Below are 16,222 nucleotides of genomic sequence, written 5' to 3' on the forward strand. Positions count from 1 at the left end.
TAAAGCAGCATCATTGGAAAATTCTTTTTACTACTTGAAAAACAAATCACACAGAGGGAAACATGAGCAATCATGTATTTTAATGCTTATATGTGCAGTTTGTACAGCAAATAAAGAAGAATTGGATACATAATAAATGCGACATTGTGTAAAAATAATAGTTATGGAGGAAAATGTTCACCACAGATTTAAAGGAACTTTCACAATTACAGCAGACCTTCACTAACCTGCAGTAATCAGCTTTATGCCAAGCTAAGCTAAATATTAAAATACATTGGATTGATTTTGATTAACTCCCATGTTAGAGGAGGTCATATGGTGTGTTTTTTCATCTTAATCTTTTCATATACACTTATTTGCGTGTAAAGCAATTTTTTAAGTAAAAAAAGAATAAAATAGCATGAATTCATGATTAACGTCTGAATTCTGACTTTAAGATCATTCATTCTCCTTGATTTTGTTTTCTTTTTTGTTCTTTCTTTCATTTTTTGTGGCCCTTATACTCTTCTGTACTTATTAGCTACAACATTACATCTGGTTTGAATCTTGACGAAAATAATGCAAAATTGTAGGTCACTTCTACTGTTTATGTTTATTTACTTTGTGGATACATGTGACTGACACCCCCACAATGTAACTGTGTGAATGTATGTTATAAAAAAAAAAAATCTCTAGCTATCTCCCCTTCTGAGTAGTCACGCAGTCTTGAATGCGAGTAAACCCTCAGGCTCTTCCTGGGGCCCCTGCCACAAGATGTTACATAGACGATCTTTGTGTGACGACGTGTTGACGTGTCACCTCGGGCTGCGAGGGAAGTTGTAGTTTGTGTGTATGTGTGTGTGTGTGTGTGTGTGTGTTGTTTGGAATCAGGCTTCGCGATCATGGGCCGTTAACGGCAGCATGTCACCGCTGCTCGGATCAACATGCAGTGGAGGCGACACATGAACGGCTGCGCCTTCAGCCTCCTCTTCGTTTTGACTTATTTCACCAACAAGGTGAGTGCGGGACATGTTGCAGCGAGTTCATCCTCCTCCTGACACCGCGGTTTACTTTACAGTTGACAACTAAACTGCGCGCGCGCGCGCGTGTATGTGTGTGTGTGTGTGTGTGTGTGTATGCTGCGCGGGGATTCACTCAAAATGCGTAAAATGACAAAGGGATCGGTGATCGATCGTGACTAATAATCGCGCGAGCTCGGTTTCAGAGCGTGTTATTGCTCAGAGGAGGAGGATCAACAAAAGCAGGAAATGAAAAGTTCCTGCAGTTTATTATAGAATGAATGATCAGGGAATGCCAGCAATAATCAATCATATTTGATGACGTTGTTATGATGAATTTAATTAATTAAAATGTTAATATTTGTTTTCCTTTTTTTCAGTTTGTCCTCTCTGTGTTAAAGTTTACATATCCAACATTATTTCAAGGGTGAGTAGTGATAAAAGTCACATGTTGCACTTGAGAGAAAAGTGTGTGTGCAGTATATCAGGCTACTGTTAGTGTTTTTAAAACTGATTTGCAATAATTGATCAGCACTAAAAACAAAAGAGAGTGCATTGGGTCATAGATGTTTTAATGTCCTATGTAAATAAATATGACTTGACATGGATGTCATTAAAATCAGGGGATCATCAACAATATTCTGTATTGAAAATTCACAAGAATAATTCTAAAGAGAAAGTATTAATAATGAATGAATATTTATGGTTCACTTTTTGTACAGTTTGCATCCGTTAATGTTGAATTACTGCCTCTCCCTTTTTATGTTCAGAGAGAAAAACCAACACATTTTAATTTTATCAGGGTTCAGGCACGAAGACGTGTGATTTAATGAAGACGGCATTAGTTTGAACACGTTGTTTTTTAACTCTAAAGGAAAGTCATTGTGCATTTTGAATAGTGAAGGTTGGTTAATGTGGTCGATTAAAGCTAGGTCTGTAATTTGTCTGTCACTATTGCCGCTTTTCCATTATACAGTTCTGGCTCAGCTCGGCTCGATTCTACTGGTTTTTACTTTTTCATTAGTGATAGTACCTGCTGCTTTGTTAGTACCTGCTCTGGTGAGCTGAGCCCATACTAAAATCGGACGTCAACAGACTGCCGGTCACTGATTGGTCACAAAAATCAAACAATGCTCGAACTGTAGGTCAGTTAAAAACACTTAAAAATCCTGATAACATTCGTTAATCTACTACAGACTACTAGTACTACTAACTAGTTTGTGTTTGTCGCGTATAAAACAACGTCATGACCCCACCCACGTTGAGGAAAATCGAGTCGAGTAGAGTCAAGCATGGAGGTCAATTGGTTTCTGCAACAGTGACTGACATAGGACAGGACAGGACACCAGAGACACACAACCAGTCACACCTACGGTCAATATAGTGTCCAGTTAATCCTCAATCTGCATGATTGTTTGGACTGAGGGAGGAAGCCAGAGTACTCGTAGTACACTGCTCCACCGTGTGGCCCCTCATGGACGTCCTAATGAACTAAACGTAACTAAACACAGTGCGGCCTCAGATGTTAAGCTTTTCCTGACTTTTGCTCTCTAACTCTTACAGTCCTTGAATCTTATTTTACAAAAATGTTAAGAAGTGACTATTATCATTCACTCACGAGACAAAAATGATGTTTCCAGATGGCAGACATTCATCGGGGCTCTTCTTCTCCTCCTCTTTGGAAAGCTGGGATGGGTGGAAATGAGCCACATCAGCAGGTAATTGCCGTAGGATTCTTAAAGAACCGAACTCTGGCGTCTCTTTGTTTGAGACATAATCAACGTTGTCTTACAGGACCGCGGCTCTGCCTTGGCTCCCGGCCTCGCTCATCTTTGTCGGAAACATATACGCTGGCTCCAGAGCTTTATCACGCATCGTACGTCTAATCCCGTTCATTTAATAACGTGACAGGAAAAGAAGCAGCAGCTGATTGTGTCTCTGTGTGTGTGCAGGAAATCCCTTTCTTCTTCACATTACAGAACTCCTCTCACGTAGTTAGTCACACCATCCTGAGGGTTGTCCACAGAGAGGTAAGAGTCCACACATGAACAGGTTGGCTGTGTAACTGTGACACGGCTGCTCTCATCTCTCTGATCTTCATCCTCAGAAGATGCAGTGGCTGAAATTTCTCAGGTTTGTGAGTCTTTTTTTTTTTCATAGGAAAGATGTGAAATTAAATGCTCCTCATGTCGGTTGTAGCCGTAACAAACGAGAACCGAGAACATCGCAAAAATATAACATAATTTTTCATTCCGTTATCACAAAATTAAGGAATTATCATCTCGTTATCACGGGATTATGAGTTTTGTTATCCTGAGATAAAGCATTCATTTCGACCAATCGCCTCAAAACATCATACGTGACACAAGAGGCCGGCCAGGAACACGTCTATGGAAACAAGCTTGACCCAACGCAATGTCGGGCATTTTGAATTTAGCCGCCATTTCGCCGCGAAACAGGAAGTTCCCTGTAACTTACACAGCCATACATCGACCGATCTGCTCGAAACTTTAAACTTCATTGCTGCATGCCATGACCTGCACACAGGAAGTAGGTCTTTCATTTGGACTAGACACATCAAATGGCCAAATAGTTATCAAAAAGGTTTTGTGGATTCAAAAGCATGTGGCCACAGACGTTTAGTAAAATTTTTGCCAAATTTCGACGGCTAGATATATTATGCTATCTCAAGATAGCACGGGGTGCTTGCATAGGTCTTGAAAGTCTTAAAAAGCTGTTTTCCAGGCCTTGAAAAGTTTTTTTTTTTTTTTTAAATAATAGAAATTTAGACTTTAAATGACAAGATAATGATAAGTTATGTTAAGGATGAGTGGAAATATGTGAGTGAAAAGAGTGCTAATTCCATATTCATTCATCCATTTATCAATCCATTCATGCTTTTATTAAAATGTGCTTTTCTACAAAACACAACAGCTACAAACTCAACAAGAAAGTAGGCCTTCACATTTAAAACGACATAAAGTCAAGGTCTTGGAAAAAAGTTTGTTTTCTGTTTTGAAGTCTGGAGTTTTATATATTTATATTTTTTTTTATTTTGGAAAAGGGCAAGCACCCTGTAACACAATGAAAACAAATATAGTCGTGACCATGGCCGCTCCTGTATTACAAAATACAATGATAAGAAGTTTCTCCTGAAATAAATGACTTTTTTTTTCCTCTCACAGTGTTTGCCTCATGCTGTTTTCAGCCATCAACCTTCCCTTGTATGACCCTCAGGTAATAAATGTAATTTATGATAAATCAATATTTCTTAATAACAGGGACGATAATTGGTAATTGTGTTATTTGCCTTCTTTGTAGTATGACCTCAGTGGTTACCTGTGGGCTGTGGTTCATCTACTCTGTGTTGGTGAGTAAAGTCTCTTTGATCATTTTCAATTTAGAAAACAATAACAAATAAAAGAAGTAACAGCAAAAAGATAAAGAAACAAACAGCTGTGTGTCTTGTTTGCTTTTTGGAAATCAGGATTTTTGTAAAACACTGTTGAGATTAGACAAGCGCTTTACTTTCACGTGCGTCACTGAGAACCGCCACAGCTCAGGAGTCGTCTAAAGATGACTAACATCACAGCCCGATTGTTGGCATTTCTGGAACTAAAACCTAATGTGATTTTGAACAGGTCAAAGCAGCCATTTCCATTTGATAAATGACTCAACTTCAATTTAAGACAACATGCATATACATCCTGATTGACTGTCATCACTCTGCGTCACATAAATGCTTCAAACTTCACCTCTTGTACGGCAGACAATATAGAAAACAAAGGTGAAGGCAGTGACATAGACTATATGACTGAATCTACGTGATGACACTGTATCTCTTGCCTCAGGTGCACACAGGGTGTTTAAGGTTCACTACAAGCCCAGTAATTTAAGGTGAGTGAGTGAGATGAAGCTGTGTTCGTAAAAACTGTCAAACCTGTCTGTCCACTCATTGTGTCATACTGTGGCGATGATGTCATTCCAGTGACCTTGAACAACGATGCATCGACTACGTGTTCAGGTAAGAATGACACATATTAAAGGCTTAGTTCGGGGTTTTTTGAAGAGGGGGTGCATGTATATACTGTATAGTTGAAGCCTGAAGAAACCACACAACTGTCAACATATTAAAAATGAGACGGAAATGTTTTTGAACAACCTTTAAGAACCTTTCGTTGTTAATGAGTGACTAATGAAAACTCATCCTCACAGTGTACTGATGCTCGCTGTAGCCGCTCATCCAACAGGTAGGTCCTTATTTCTGCTTTTTGTGTTGTGTATTTGTTTACATGGTCTGTTGCGTTGGGACGCTGATCTGTGGACATCATCTAGTCTCGTACACTGGTTGCTTCTCTGCAGGTGACCTCATGGGGGCCCTGGAGTTCCCCTCCCTTCAGTCTCACACATTTCACTGCGGCTGCTGTGCCAGGTATTTTGTTTATCCATGAATTACTGAACTTAAAAAAACATGTATTTTTCATGTTCTTTACGTGTCCACTAAGGGGGACAGCATGCAATTTTTGTAAACCCTAAGCCAGAGAATTTTTTTGTTGCACTTGCACTACCTGGCCAGTGGGTGGCAGTGTATGGGGAGATGCACTAAGGTCCAATGTGGTGGCTAGTGTGCAATTCTACCATCAACACCCACATAATATGCAAGAAAATAGCTATTGAAGGGTTATTTTGAATTAGTTACTGTAGCACAACTTTAACTTTATTTTTTAGACAGATTAGATTAGAAAGAAACGTTAGGAATGTGTGCAGTTTGAAAATTTGAAAAATATTTTGTTTTTGTTTTATTTATTATGCTGCGACATGAGCATGAAACAAATATAATCAGTATCTGTTATTGGCCCAATGACTCCTGATATTAGCAGAAACGTTGTGCACCTTTTAAACAAATGTCCGTTACATTCAAACCGTTGTCAAATGAGTCCACAGACAACATTCCCATGCTGCACACAGGAAGTGATTTGTTAGTATTTCAAGGCAGAAGGAGGCAACAGTAACACTGCTCGAGTAAAGCGAGACAGCTGCAAACAGGTTAGAGAGCGACTGAAAACGCAAAGAAAGCGTCCGTGAAAACTTTCAGAACTTTCAGAAAACCCTCTCAAACACACACATATACATGTTTATATAACAATTAATTGAGATATTTCACTTCTGGGCTCAATGATTTAATTTTCATTCCATATAACGTTGTGATTGAAGAGCATTAGGAACAACGTGGTTGGTTGATAAATGGTTCAAGTCAAAGCTACAAACTTATTTCCTGATAAAGAAAAGTTATCAGGTAGCAGAACCTTATGTGATTTATAGTTTCAATAAAAGACAAAGATCGTGAACGGTTACACGGAGGAGTGTTGCCTTCAGCCCTGGAGACTGGCAGATTTCAAGCCAGTCCTGAAGAATACAGATAATGTTTGATGTGTGAACTTGATGAGGTCGAGAATGAAATTCACTGTTTTTACTGCCCTACATTTATGAGGATATGAGGAAGCTTCTTTTTAGTCAAATGTCCTCTGTTTGTGCTGATTTTTAGTGAAGGATGTGTCATTATAGCAGATTTTATTTGCTGCTTAATTGTTGGTATTATCCTCTTTTTTCCTCTGAATGGAATACAATACACTTGTGTGCATGACACAAAAATAAAATAAAATCAATCAATTGGAAACATTTGTATCCCTGCAGATACGACAGAGTTCTCATTTAGTACCAATATTTTTCATCGCTATGACACATATTCCTTTAGAGGTTTGAATTTGAAATAGAACTTTTAGTGTTTTTAGTATATTTCTGTGTCGTACTCCACAGTGCACTGCTGGGGTTTTTGTTGCTGCTGGCCACCGTCAAACTAAAGAGTGGACTATCGCTGGATCACTTTAGGTTCTGGAGCTTTTTGTCAAAGGTAGGTTTTACCTATATTTAGTTATGATATTATCGTATCTATGCCTATGTCACTGTGGACAGCAAAAATAATTTGTAGTAACTGTGTCTTCCCTTTCCTCCCAGGTTACTGCCATGTCCCTCTCCCCATTAGTTTTCTCAATGGACGTTAATGCTGCAGCTTTGATTTGGTGAGTGGTTCAGACAGACGTTCGGGTTTGTTTCATTTCAGCCGCTTAGAAGAGTCTAACAATCTATGGCTGTATTTACACGGCATGGTGCAAGTGACCCACTTCTGACCTTTTCCTCCCACGTGGCACAAATCAGATACTGTAAGACAGGACAGAAAAGCACATGGATTCAGAGGCCTTGTTTCGACTCACCCCAATCTGGATTCTTAAGCATATCCGGATTGTGTCTAGAGATGGAGGGACAGAAGTTAATTGGAGGCGCGTTAAACGATGGATACAGAAGAAGTCAATCGTTTTTTTAAAAACAGGATAGTGTAAATGCAGAGTTCAGACTTGGGGCCACTTTTGGAAGACAACATAAATAGGTCAGCCAAAAACAATCAGCTAAAGGCAACATATCAGTCAGTAATTTTTCAACCCTTATTTGTCCCGTTAACACCAATTAGGTTTTAATTGCAGTATGTGTAAATAACAGACACCGGTATCCAATACTAAATTCACAGTGGGATGATTAAGTTGTTGTTTTTTTTATCGCAAATTCAATCCATAATGTTTTTATTTTACACCATTAACAGCTGCGAGTAATGATTCACACAAGCTTGTTGTTTTGTCTACTTAACAAAAAAAAAGAAAACTGGCTAATAAATGATCAGCAATAGAAAAACCCATATAAGTTGACTGCTATTAAACTTTAACTATATTTTTTTCTTTATTTCAGTGTGGTGGTCAGTCACATCGGGGAGGCCCTGCTGTTGTATTCTGACAGAGAATCTCCACTGTGACAAACGTCTCTCTCTCTTTGTTCAGAGAATATTTATTTTTCCACATTATTTTTGTAAAATCTCATGTAAATTGGTGACCAAATAAATGTATATCCGTGAACATATTGATGATTATTGATGTCATTTGAAAACATCACTATACACATGTCATTTTCTAAATGCCAAGCCAGCAAATGTTTCCTCATATTCAGTCTAACCAAGGAAAGAATCACGGATAATTACAAACATCAACAACTTTTATTTATATAATCATCAGTCTACACATTCAGACAATATACCGAAACAACACTTAGCTTTACTCCTCAGTGCCACATGTTTCCTCTTTTATTTTACTTGCTACAAGTGGTGACTCTCCTGCTTTGGGGAGAACAAAGCGTTTAACGGTTGTCGTCTCCGTAAACGTGCCTGAGGACTCTTCTCTTCTCTGACATAACCTACAACAAACAAAGTCAAACGATGTCACTTCATCAGACAGCGCTTTGACTTCTACGCATTTTATGTCACCGTGGTACAGAACATGATGAACGATGAATTACCCCTTTCGATGCATGTCTGTGTCGACGGGAATCCGACTTCCCAGAAGTTTTCAGGAGTAGACGGAGGGATGTAAAGGAAACGGTGCCTCGAGCAGGAAGACAGCTTCTGCTGCTTCTCCTCCTCTGGGAGATGAGCGTAATACTGAGAGAAAAAAACATGTTATTAAATAGGATTAGTGTTAAAAACAGATTTATTCAACTGGCTGCCAAAGACTTACAATTTCACACTCCTTGCAGGTCGTGCCCTTGAGTTTTCTTCTCTCGTCTTTTTTTCGAACGACTGCCACGTGTGCAAATGTCGGGTGTCTGGTGGCGAGAGAAAAACACACATCATGACATGTACAAATACAAGCGTCATCTTAACACCGCTTGGCTCACCGTGCTCGTCTTTGACCTGGAGTGTTTCCAGGAGATTCTTGTTCTAATTCAGGAAACAGAAACAAGCCGCGTTCAACAGCTGACCCCCCAACGACTAACACTATGCCTCCAAATATAAAACCTACCACTGTTGTCCTCGTCTTCTTCTTCGTCGTCCTCCTCCTCCTGCTGCTCCCCATCATCAGCAGCAGCAGCAGCAGCACGGGTTTGGCTTTGGCCCGAGTGTGAACAGTTGTAAGACTTGTACTCCCCATAACCCGTGGTGTCAAACATCATATCCAAGCTGTCATTTGCCTTCTCGCCAAGTCCTTGAAACACAAGTCACGTTAGACATATTTCGAGATTTACAGCATCATCAGCTTTCATCAGCACAAGCTGAGAGAGTTTTGATTTATATTTACCACAAACACTGTCCTCTCTGTCCTGGCCATTATCTCCCTGGGCCTGGAGCATGCTGTGACTGACCCAAGTGCAGTCGGTGTCCACCATTTCTCCATGATGCATTGTTTGCTAAAATACACAAAAAAAACCTGTGTCAGGCTTTTAATCTGTGTACATGAAATGTCATAAGTTTGAATATGCTGATCACAGAAAAAACCGTCATGATTGTTCACCAGAGGAGACTTTAAAAGTGACAGGACATTTGAAGACGACCAGGTTTCGTCAACACCACAAACACAACGTGCTTCTTTCTGCTCATATTTAATGACTCTGTGACAGTAGCTGTGATGAAGGTCATGTGACTGTACCTCGTCTCCTCTCCACTCGCTGTCGTACATGGACATGGCGAGCGCTGGGTCAATGCTCCATGTGGGCTCCACTTTGGGCTCCACTTTGGGCTCCACTTTGGGCTCCACTTTGGGCCTCCTCTCAGCTGTGGACACAGAGTTAGCATTTGGGGATGGCACCACACCACAAGTTCATGTCTGATACCGATATCACAAAGCCGAGTATTAGCCGATACCGATATCAGTCCGATACACCAATTTATTTTTACATTTCAAGCTATTTCAAAGACCACATATTCTCCCATAAAGAAGACATAAACAGCCCACATGACTCAGCTAAATGCTGTTTCTGATTTTTACAATCTGTGCATAGATTTTAAAGTTTTATCTCTCCAGTATCAGATCTAGTGATTTTGACCAGTATCAGACCAATACCAATACTAGCGCTATTGTATCTGTTCACCCCGAGTTAGCAGGGTGGCATTAAATGCACAGTAGGGCTGCAACTAACGATTATTTTATTTATTTCTTGTGTCGTCCAAAAACCAAAAATTGACTCAGTTTTAATGATTTCTTTATCATATGCAGCAAAGAGACCAGAAAATATTCACATTTAAGAAGCTGAGAAATCAGAAAACTTGTTTTAATTCCTTAAAGACAAGCAAACCGATGAATCAATTATCGAAATAGCTAACGATTTATTTAGTAATCAAATTATAATCGAGTAATCGTTTCAGACAAAACTCACTATTCTCTGCTTCATGCTGGTCATGTGACATGCCGACGTCCTGCAGGGGGTTTCTTTTCCTCCCGACGCTGTCACCTTTTCCTTTACCGTCTGGCTTCTTGAAAACAGGACTTGCACAGGAAACATAGGGTCCGTTCTGTGACGACCATACCTGTTAAATGTTGAAGACATTTTAAAACCATACCATATTATTCTGTTAGAAGACAGGACATTAGATTTCATGTCCAAACACACTGTCATATGAGGCTTTAGGACAAATGATCCCACCTTGCTGTCCAGTGGCTGCTTCACAAAGCTTTGATTGCTTAAAGGTGTGGAGACGCGTATGATCGATTTAGGTCGTACGTGTTTGCCTTCCCTCTGTGCGTTCACCCTTTCCTTAGTCCTATGTCTGTGGTCCTCTTGCTCACTTTCCTCCTTCTTCCTTTTTGCTTTGTGAATGGAGCCATCTTGTGAAAACCTCTTGACTGTGGGGAGCAGGGACGGGGACCTCACTGTGGTCGAGTCTGGACTGTGGATCCGTGTGGACGAAGAGGAGGAGGGGCAGAGTAATGATCACATGACAAATCAAAACATTTAAGAACCAGTGTGTAAGATTTAGTGGCGTCTAGGATTTAAAATTGCATAATGCTGTATAACAAACTGAATCCTGCTACATCATAGCAGACTCCATGGAAGACGATCGTAATGAATTAGTAATGGTAAATTAATCAAGCATTATATTCAACCCTTAACAACCCTTAAGTGCATTCTAATGCAAAGCGGAGAAATGAATAAAGCTATAAATCATTTACAATACGCGTGCATACTTGATTTGCATAAATAAAACATAGAACAATGAAATTGAACCTTTGCGATTTGCTAATTGCTTCGTTTTAAATTGGGATTTAAAAACATAAAACTTGTAAGCCTGTACATAAAGCTGTTAATAAGACTGCTAACAAATCACAACATAAACTCTTCATATATATATATATATATATGTATCGTGTGTATATATATATGTATACACACACACACAAGTATACAGAGTTTATGTTGTTTATACATTATCCCAGGTATTTACTTGAAATTAAGGATAATCACATTGTTATATAATCATAATTACATCACTGTTGAGAAGCTACAGTCATCCTTACTTTGAATGAATGTCATTCTTCCATGAAGTGCTTGAACGGCTCTGTTGTTGCTCTGAAGTCATTCCAGGTTTCTAAAGAGAGAGGGAAAAAATCAAAGCGATTATAAAAATGTGTTTTGAATGCAAGTACAATGGTTAATCTGTGACTGTATAAGGCTACGTACCATGTGATGCTTGTCAAAAAGTTCAAGGGCACACGTTTCTGCGACCACGTCCTCCCTTTCATTATTCTCATCTGAAACGATGTATGTTGTAAATGTGTAAAAGTACTAAACATCTGACCATTTAAACAAACAACAACAGCAGATTATAGTTCAGTCTTTAAACTCTGAATATGAAAAGGTGGCACTGACTAACTATAAGGATGTAAGCAGAGCCGACATGGTGGACGTCTCTGTGTGACTAACTCAAGGGATTAAATCTCGCGTGAAGCCTCAATTTTTTTTTTTTTTTTTTTTTTAGAAACCACAAGTCCAGTTCTTCCTGATAATCCATTACCAAATATGAAATGATGAAGGAGTAGAGATGAAGTCATACTTGACATCTGGGAAAATTCCAGGTCACATGTGTCGGGCACAAGCACTTCTGCTCTTCTAGGATGATTTGAGGCATCAACAGGCTCCTTGTTTGTCTCTGAAACAACAAGAAGTTTCAAGACTTGGCGCCTCCAGGCAGGGGATTCAGAAAATGGGAGTTATTTTCTAGCAGACTGACCTCTGAAGAGCGAGTTGTTACAGTGTGGTAAAGGCTGTTCTGCATAGCGAACGCGTCTGCTTTTGTCCATATTTTTACATTTCTTTAGCCGGTTAACGGCGGGCAGCGAACTCGGCAGGACTGGAGAGTCTGGGATGATGCCTTCTTCTTGTTCCGAGGATTGCTGTGGCTCTGAGCTGATAAAGCGACACAGATTTACTTATTTATGAATGATGATTTTGACCAAACGTGACCATATCAGACTCAAAAGCTTACCAGGACATCTTTAATTTCTGCAGTTCAGCTTGGGTTTTTCTGTTTTCCTCTTCAAGGCTGTTTCTTTCATTCTCTGAAGACAGTTTAACACGAGCGTCATCACAGTGAACAACATTTTGCTCTTCATCAAACTGGGAACTACTGTTCTGTGCAGTCGTGAACAACCCTTAATACAGTTATTAAAAAAACAAAACAAACACTGACATTTTACAGGCACAAAAGTGCCTTAAACTAAATATGAAAGGTCTGAGTTATAACATGATCATAATGACAACACATTACACAGTGATTTTTGTTACATCAACATGCTGATGGTTGCTAAGCAGAACCAAATGCAATAAAGTGTTCTGTCATCAATGCAGTAAACTGGACAAACTGAAATTGGGAACTAGTGAGGCCGTCATTTTGGACCACCATGTTTTTACAGTAGTCCACAAATGACAAACTATACATCTATTGAGTTTTGATGCCATGTGAAGGCTGCATAGGTTCTCCATCACACATGGAAGGCAAGGTAGGGGAGAGGGATATGCAGCTGCAACATGTAACTTCACTAGAAACAATTAGCTAAATTTGACACACTGTACCTTTAAGATACATGTAGCTCTGGACCAGAGCACTGCTTCCCTAAATGTGGTCCGCGCATGGGTTACCAAATTCTTTGCATCGATGCTGTCATGTGACAGCAGAAGTCAAAGGATGAGTTAACTCACTCAGCTTGGCGATGAGGCGCAGATTCTGCGCCTGGTTGGTTTTCAGCTCCTCCTCTAAAATAGCACATCGATCACACTCTCCTGCTCGGAGCCTTGAAACAGCAAATGCAGTTGTTCGTCTTTCATTTTCATACGGTTTCAGCTTAACCTGTTCAGCTTAACCTAATTAGAAGTTACCTTTCCTCCAAGAGGCCGACGGCTTCCTGCAGGTTCTTGTTCTGCTCCTTCAGCTGTCGGTTACGACTGTAAAACACCTCAAGCCTCTGAGCATCTCTGTGAAATACAGACAAACAAACAAACACAACAGCACTTTTAGTGGGAAAGTCACCACAAAACAGTGCTATACAGATATTTCTAATTTAAGAAGAGCTTTGCTTTCAAACCATCTCCACAGCGAAGAAATTCCTTTAATAGGAAGGTTAAGGTCTGAGGATCTTCTTTCTTTCTAAACCTGATGACAATACTGTGTTGATTCTGCTGCTTAAGTCTTCTCCCATTTTTGTGTGAACTTTAAGACCAGTTTTGTTCATTATGTAAACTTGTACATGTACTATTTCTTCCTTGAGGCATATAGCACTTTGAGTGTTGTATAAATTAAAGTGACACAAATGACACTTTACTCACAAACAACGCTCCTTTTTCAATTTGCTCACTTTTTCTTCCAGCTCTAAAAGAACAAACAAACACCAAAAGTAAATTTTACAGTTATACTTATAGTATGTGTCGAGTACATCACAGGGTCAGTTACCTTCAAGTGCATCCTGGTGACACTGTCCAAGCTGTGTCCACAGTTCTTTAAAGATCTCAGATGGTTTGCTCGACCCACCGCTCACTCCTGGGCTGCTCATCTTCTATTCACTGCTAAAACACAAAGCTGGCCTCAGAAACTGAGATAGAAGGACCTAAACATGAATATTAAAGAATTGGAACAGTTATTCTTAAAATCAGGAAATCATAGTCACAGATGAGAGACGGTAATTTATTCCCCTATTTATACAGTCGGCAATTATTTTCCCGATTATCCACACTGAACAGTCTGTTTTTAGAAAATAGACTGAAAAACACAATGGTGTTTTCAACTAATCTCCACTGCTGACATTATGAAAACATCTCAAGGTGAATCAGGCTAGAAATATGATTGGTTGATTTATTTGGTTAAGTGTGTCAAGAGGAAGATTCATTTTTTCCACTTAAAAATATCTATTGTTACTTGTTCCTTACCAAAATGTAAGATAAATTAACTTTGGAGCATTTTTAAGAGTTTTTTGAATACATTTTTAGGGGATGTAGATTATGGCCAAAGAAAGAGATTATTAGATTTTGGTGGTGATCTAGATCTAGCACTGTTTTGTTTTTTATTTTAAAACATGATACTGGTCTTTTCACAAATGAAGATACATGTATTTTATGACAATTTGTTTACTCGTTATTGAGTATAACAAATAAAATTTGCATTACTCCATTTACCCAACACCCATTATGTGGTTTTGTGGCCAGTTGCGATAAAATGACTCTGTGTGATTCTTTTACCATTCCTTTATCCCCGACCTAACTGGGAACCGTTTATTATATTAATATTATTAACCATCATCATCATCCCTTACATACAGTTTAAGATTCAAGAAATTACATTTGACAGCAGTAAAAATTAGGGCTGAATTTAAAATGAATATCTCGTGATTATTTTGAAAGGAACTGCGATATGATTTGTGATATCAGAGGGAATGGTCATTTTAGCATCATTACTCTCATTTTCATTTGAAAAACATATTTAAAATGATAACTGTGATATTTGTGCAGATCTGTGAGAGACAAAGCATACAGATTATAGTTGGTAAACAATTATAGATGGTAGTTATGTGGATTTCTTTTCTAAGATATCACAATGAGTACATTGTTAAACATTAGCTAGCCTGTATAAAAAGTCCTAACAGCTGCAGGATAATCTTGCCATTTTCACTATCATTAAAAATATTCAGGTCATTATTATGGAAGTTAGAATCAGAATCCATATGAGCATAAAACGAAGTGTGACGTGCAATATCTAAAGAACCACTAATGCACACACACCATCTTAACAAGTCTTACTCTCTGAAACATGAATCGAAGGCTTATCATTCACTCGTTCATGTCAGATACACTATTACGACATACTAAATAGAACACATCGACAGTGAAGGCATGACATGTAAACAGTGAGAAGGGTTTTAAACAGCATTGCCTGGATGTAAACAGTAACTCTGCAGCGACACACGCAGACATGAGTTTGATTAAATGACACTTACAGCTGCCGGTGTCGCGAGCTTCAAATGACTTTACACCGAGAGACACGTTGCAGAATCCGCCATGAAACAGACACACTGACGTGTTGTAACGTAGAGTCAACTTTCCAGGTTTTATAACGCCATTACACACATAATCTGTGGAACTACGGTCACCACTACGCACTACATAATGCTTAAATCTGGCGCCCCGCGCTGCATTCTGGGAAACCAGAAGTAACTTCGCCAGGGTGGGTGCGCGCGCCGACTCTTAAAGGTACACTTCCCCTTTTTTTGCAGCTGTATAAAGCAGCTACTTTTATTTTAAATCTTATTTCCTTGTACACATCACATTCATTACTAGATTTGAACCATTGTTATCTGGTGAAACGTGTAGAAAAGGAAAATAATGTGGGTTAAATGTATTCTTAATAAATGTTTTCACTAAATATGAATACAATTAAGTCCTTTCAATTTCAAATTAGGAGCTGCTATCACTTTTGTGTTGTAATGGCCCTTTGCAGGTATTTCACTGCATACAAGGTAATAGGTGACACATGATCTGTCAAATATGTCTTAACGTATAAGTAAAGTATTAAAGCAGAAACAACCTTCACAAGGTCAGAGCAACAATTACTTTTTGCTATGTGAAGAACTGCATGTTAGGGGTTGTAATATTCCTTTACATGTATTTCAACTTGTTAAAAGGGAATGTGTGGGCTATAATCTGTCACATATGATCAAATAAATCTACTAAGACGGTTACTGTCAAAAATATAAATACAATCCTCCTGTTTTGAGTTGTATTGGCTCTTTATAGATACATTTATAGGCCAAAAGGAGCAAGTTGGCTACGATGTATCAAATAAAACCCTCAGGTATGAAATTCAT

At 38.9% G+C, this 16,222-nt stretch overlaps 2 protein-coding genes across 6 annotated transcripts; one reads left to right on the top strand and one right to left on the bottom strand.

The window, feature by feature from the left end:
- Positions 1 to 802: 802 nt before the first annotated feature.
- Positions 803 to 7,964, top strand: LOC122779646 (transmembrane protein 241). Of its 2 annotated transcripts, none has more exons than XM_044042207.1 (15): positions 803 to 995; positions 1,379 to 1,425; positions 2,639 to 2,716; positions 2,793 to 2,874; positions 2,951 to 3,028; positions 3,109 to 3,131; positions 4,184 to 4,235; positions 4,320 to 4,368; positions 4,850 to 4,895; positions 4,987 to 5,022; positions 5,214 to 5,248; positions 5,361 to 5,430; positions 6,816 to 6,909; positions 7,014 to 7,078; positions 7,797 to 7,964. In XM_044042207.1, exons 1-15 carry the CDS (start codon positions 924 to 926, stop codon positions 7,858 to 7,860), a joined length of 891 nt encoding a protein of 296 aa, XP_043898142.1. In that variant the 5' UTR covers positions 803 to 923; the 3' UTR covers positions 7,861 to 7,964. The 2 variants fall into 2 exon arrangements, with proteins under 2 accessions (XP_043898142.1, XP_043898135.1); XM_044042200.1 differs by having other exon boundaries at positions 804 to 995; positions 3,106 to 3,131.
- Positions 7,965 to 8,078: 114 nt separating this feature from the next.
- On the bottom strand, positions 8,079 to 15,560 carry rbbp8 (retinoblastoma binding protein 8). Of its 4 annotated transcripts, none has more exons than XM_044042187.1 (19): positions 15,356 to 15,560; positions 13,819 to 13,928; positions 13,695 to 13,737; positions 13,248 to 13,343; positions 13,071 to 13,162; positions 12,358 to 12,430; positions 12,103 to 12,278; positions 11,926 to 12,021; positions 11,553 to 11,623; positions 11,390 to 11,460; positions 10,518 to 10,761; positions 10,251 to 10,401; positions 9,524 to 9,648; positions 9,176 to 9,284; positions 8,900 to 9,082; positions 8,775 to 8,817; positions 8,615 to 8,702; positions 8,397 to 8,538; positions 8,079 to 8,294 (listed from the first exon to the last, which is right to left on the bottom strand). In XM_044042187.1, the coding sequence occupies exons 2-19, from the start codon at positions 13,916 to 13,918 to the stop codon at positions 8,197 to 8,199; spliced, it is 2,001 nt and encodes a 666-aa protein (XP_043898122.1). In that variant the 5' UTR covers positions 13,919 to 13,928; positions 15,356 to 15,560; the 3' UTR covers positions 8,079 to 8,196. The 4 variants fall into 4 exon arrangements, with proteins under 4 accessions (XP_043898122.1, XP_043898113.1, XP_043898096.1 ...); XM_044042178.1 differs by having other exon boundaries at positions 13,819 to 13,931; positions 15,356 to 15,539; XM_044042161.1 differs by having other exon boundaries at positions 13,819 to 13,957; positions 15,356 to 15,539.
- Positions 15,561 to 16,222: the final 662 nt, after the last annotated feature.

This window comes from Solea senegalensis, linkage group LG1 (assembly GCF_019176455.1).
Source record: "Solea senegalensis isolate Sse05_10M linkage group LG1, IFAPA_SoseM_1, whole genome shotgun sequence".
In the NCBI taxonomy this organism is placed as follows: Eukaryota; Metazoa; Chordata; class Actinopteri; order Pleuronectiformes; family Soleidae; genus Solea; species Solea senegalensis.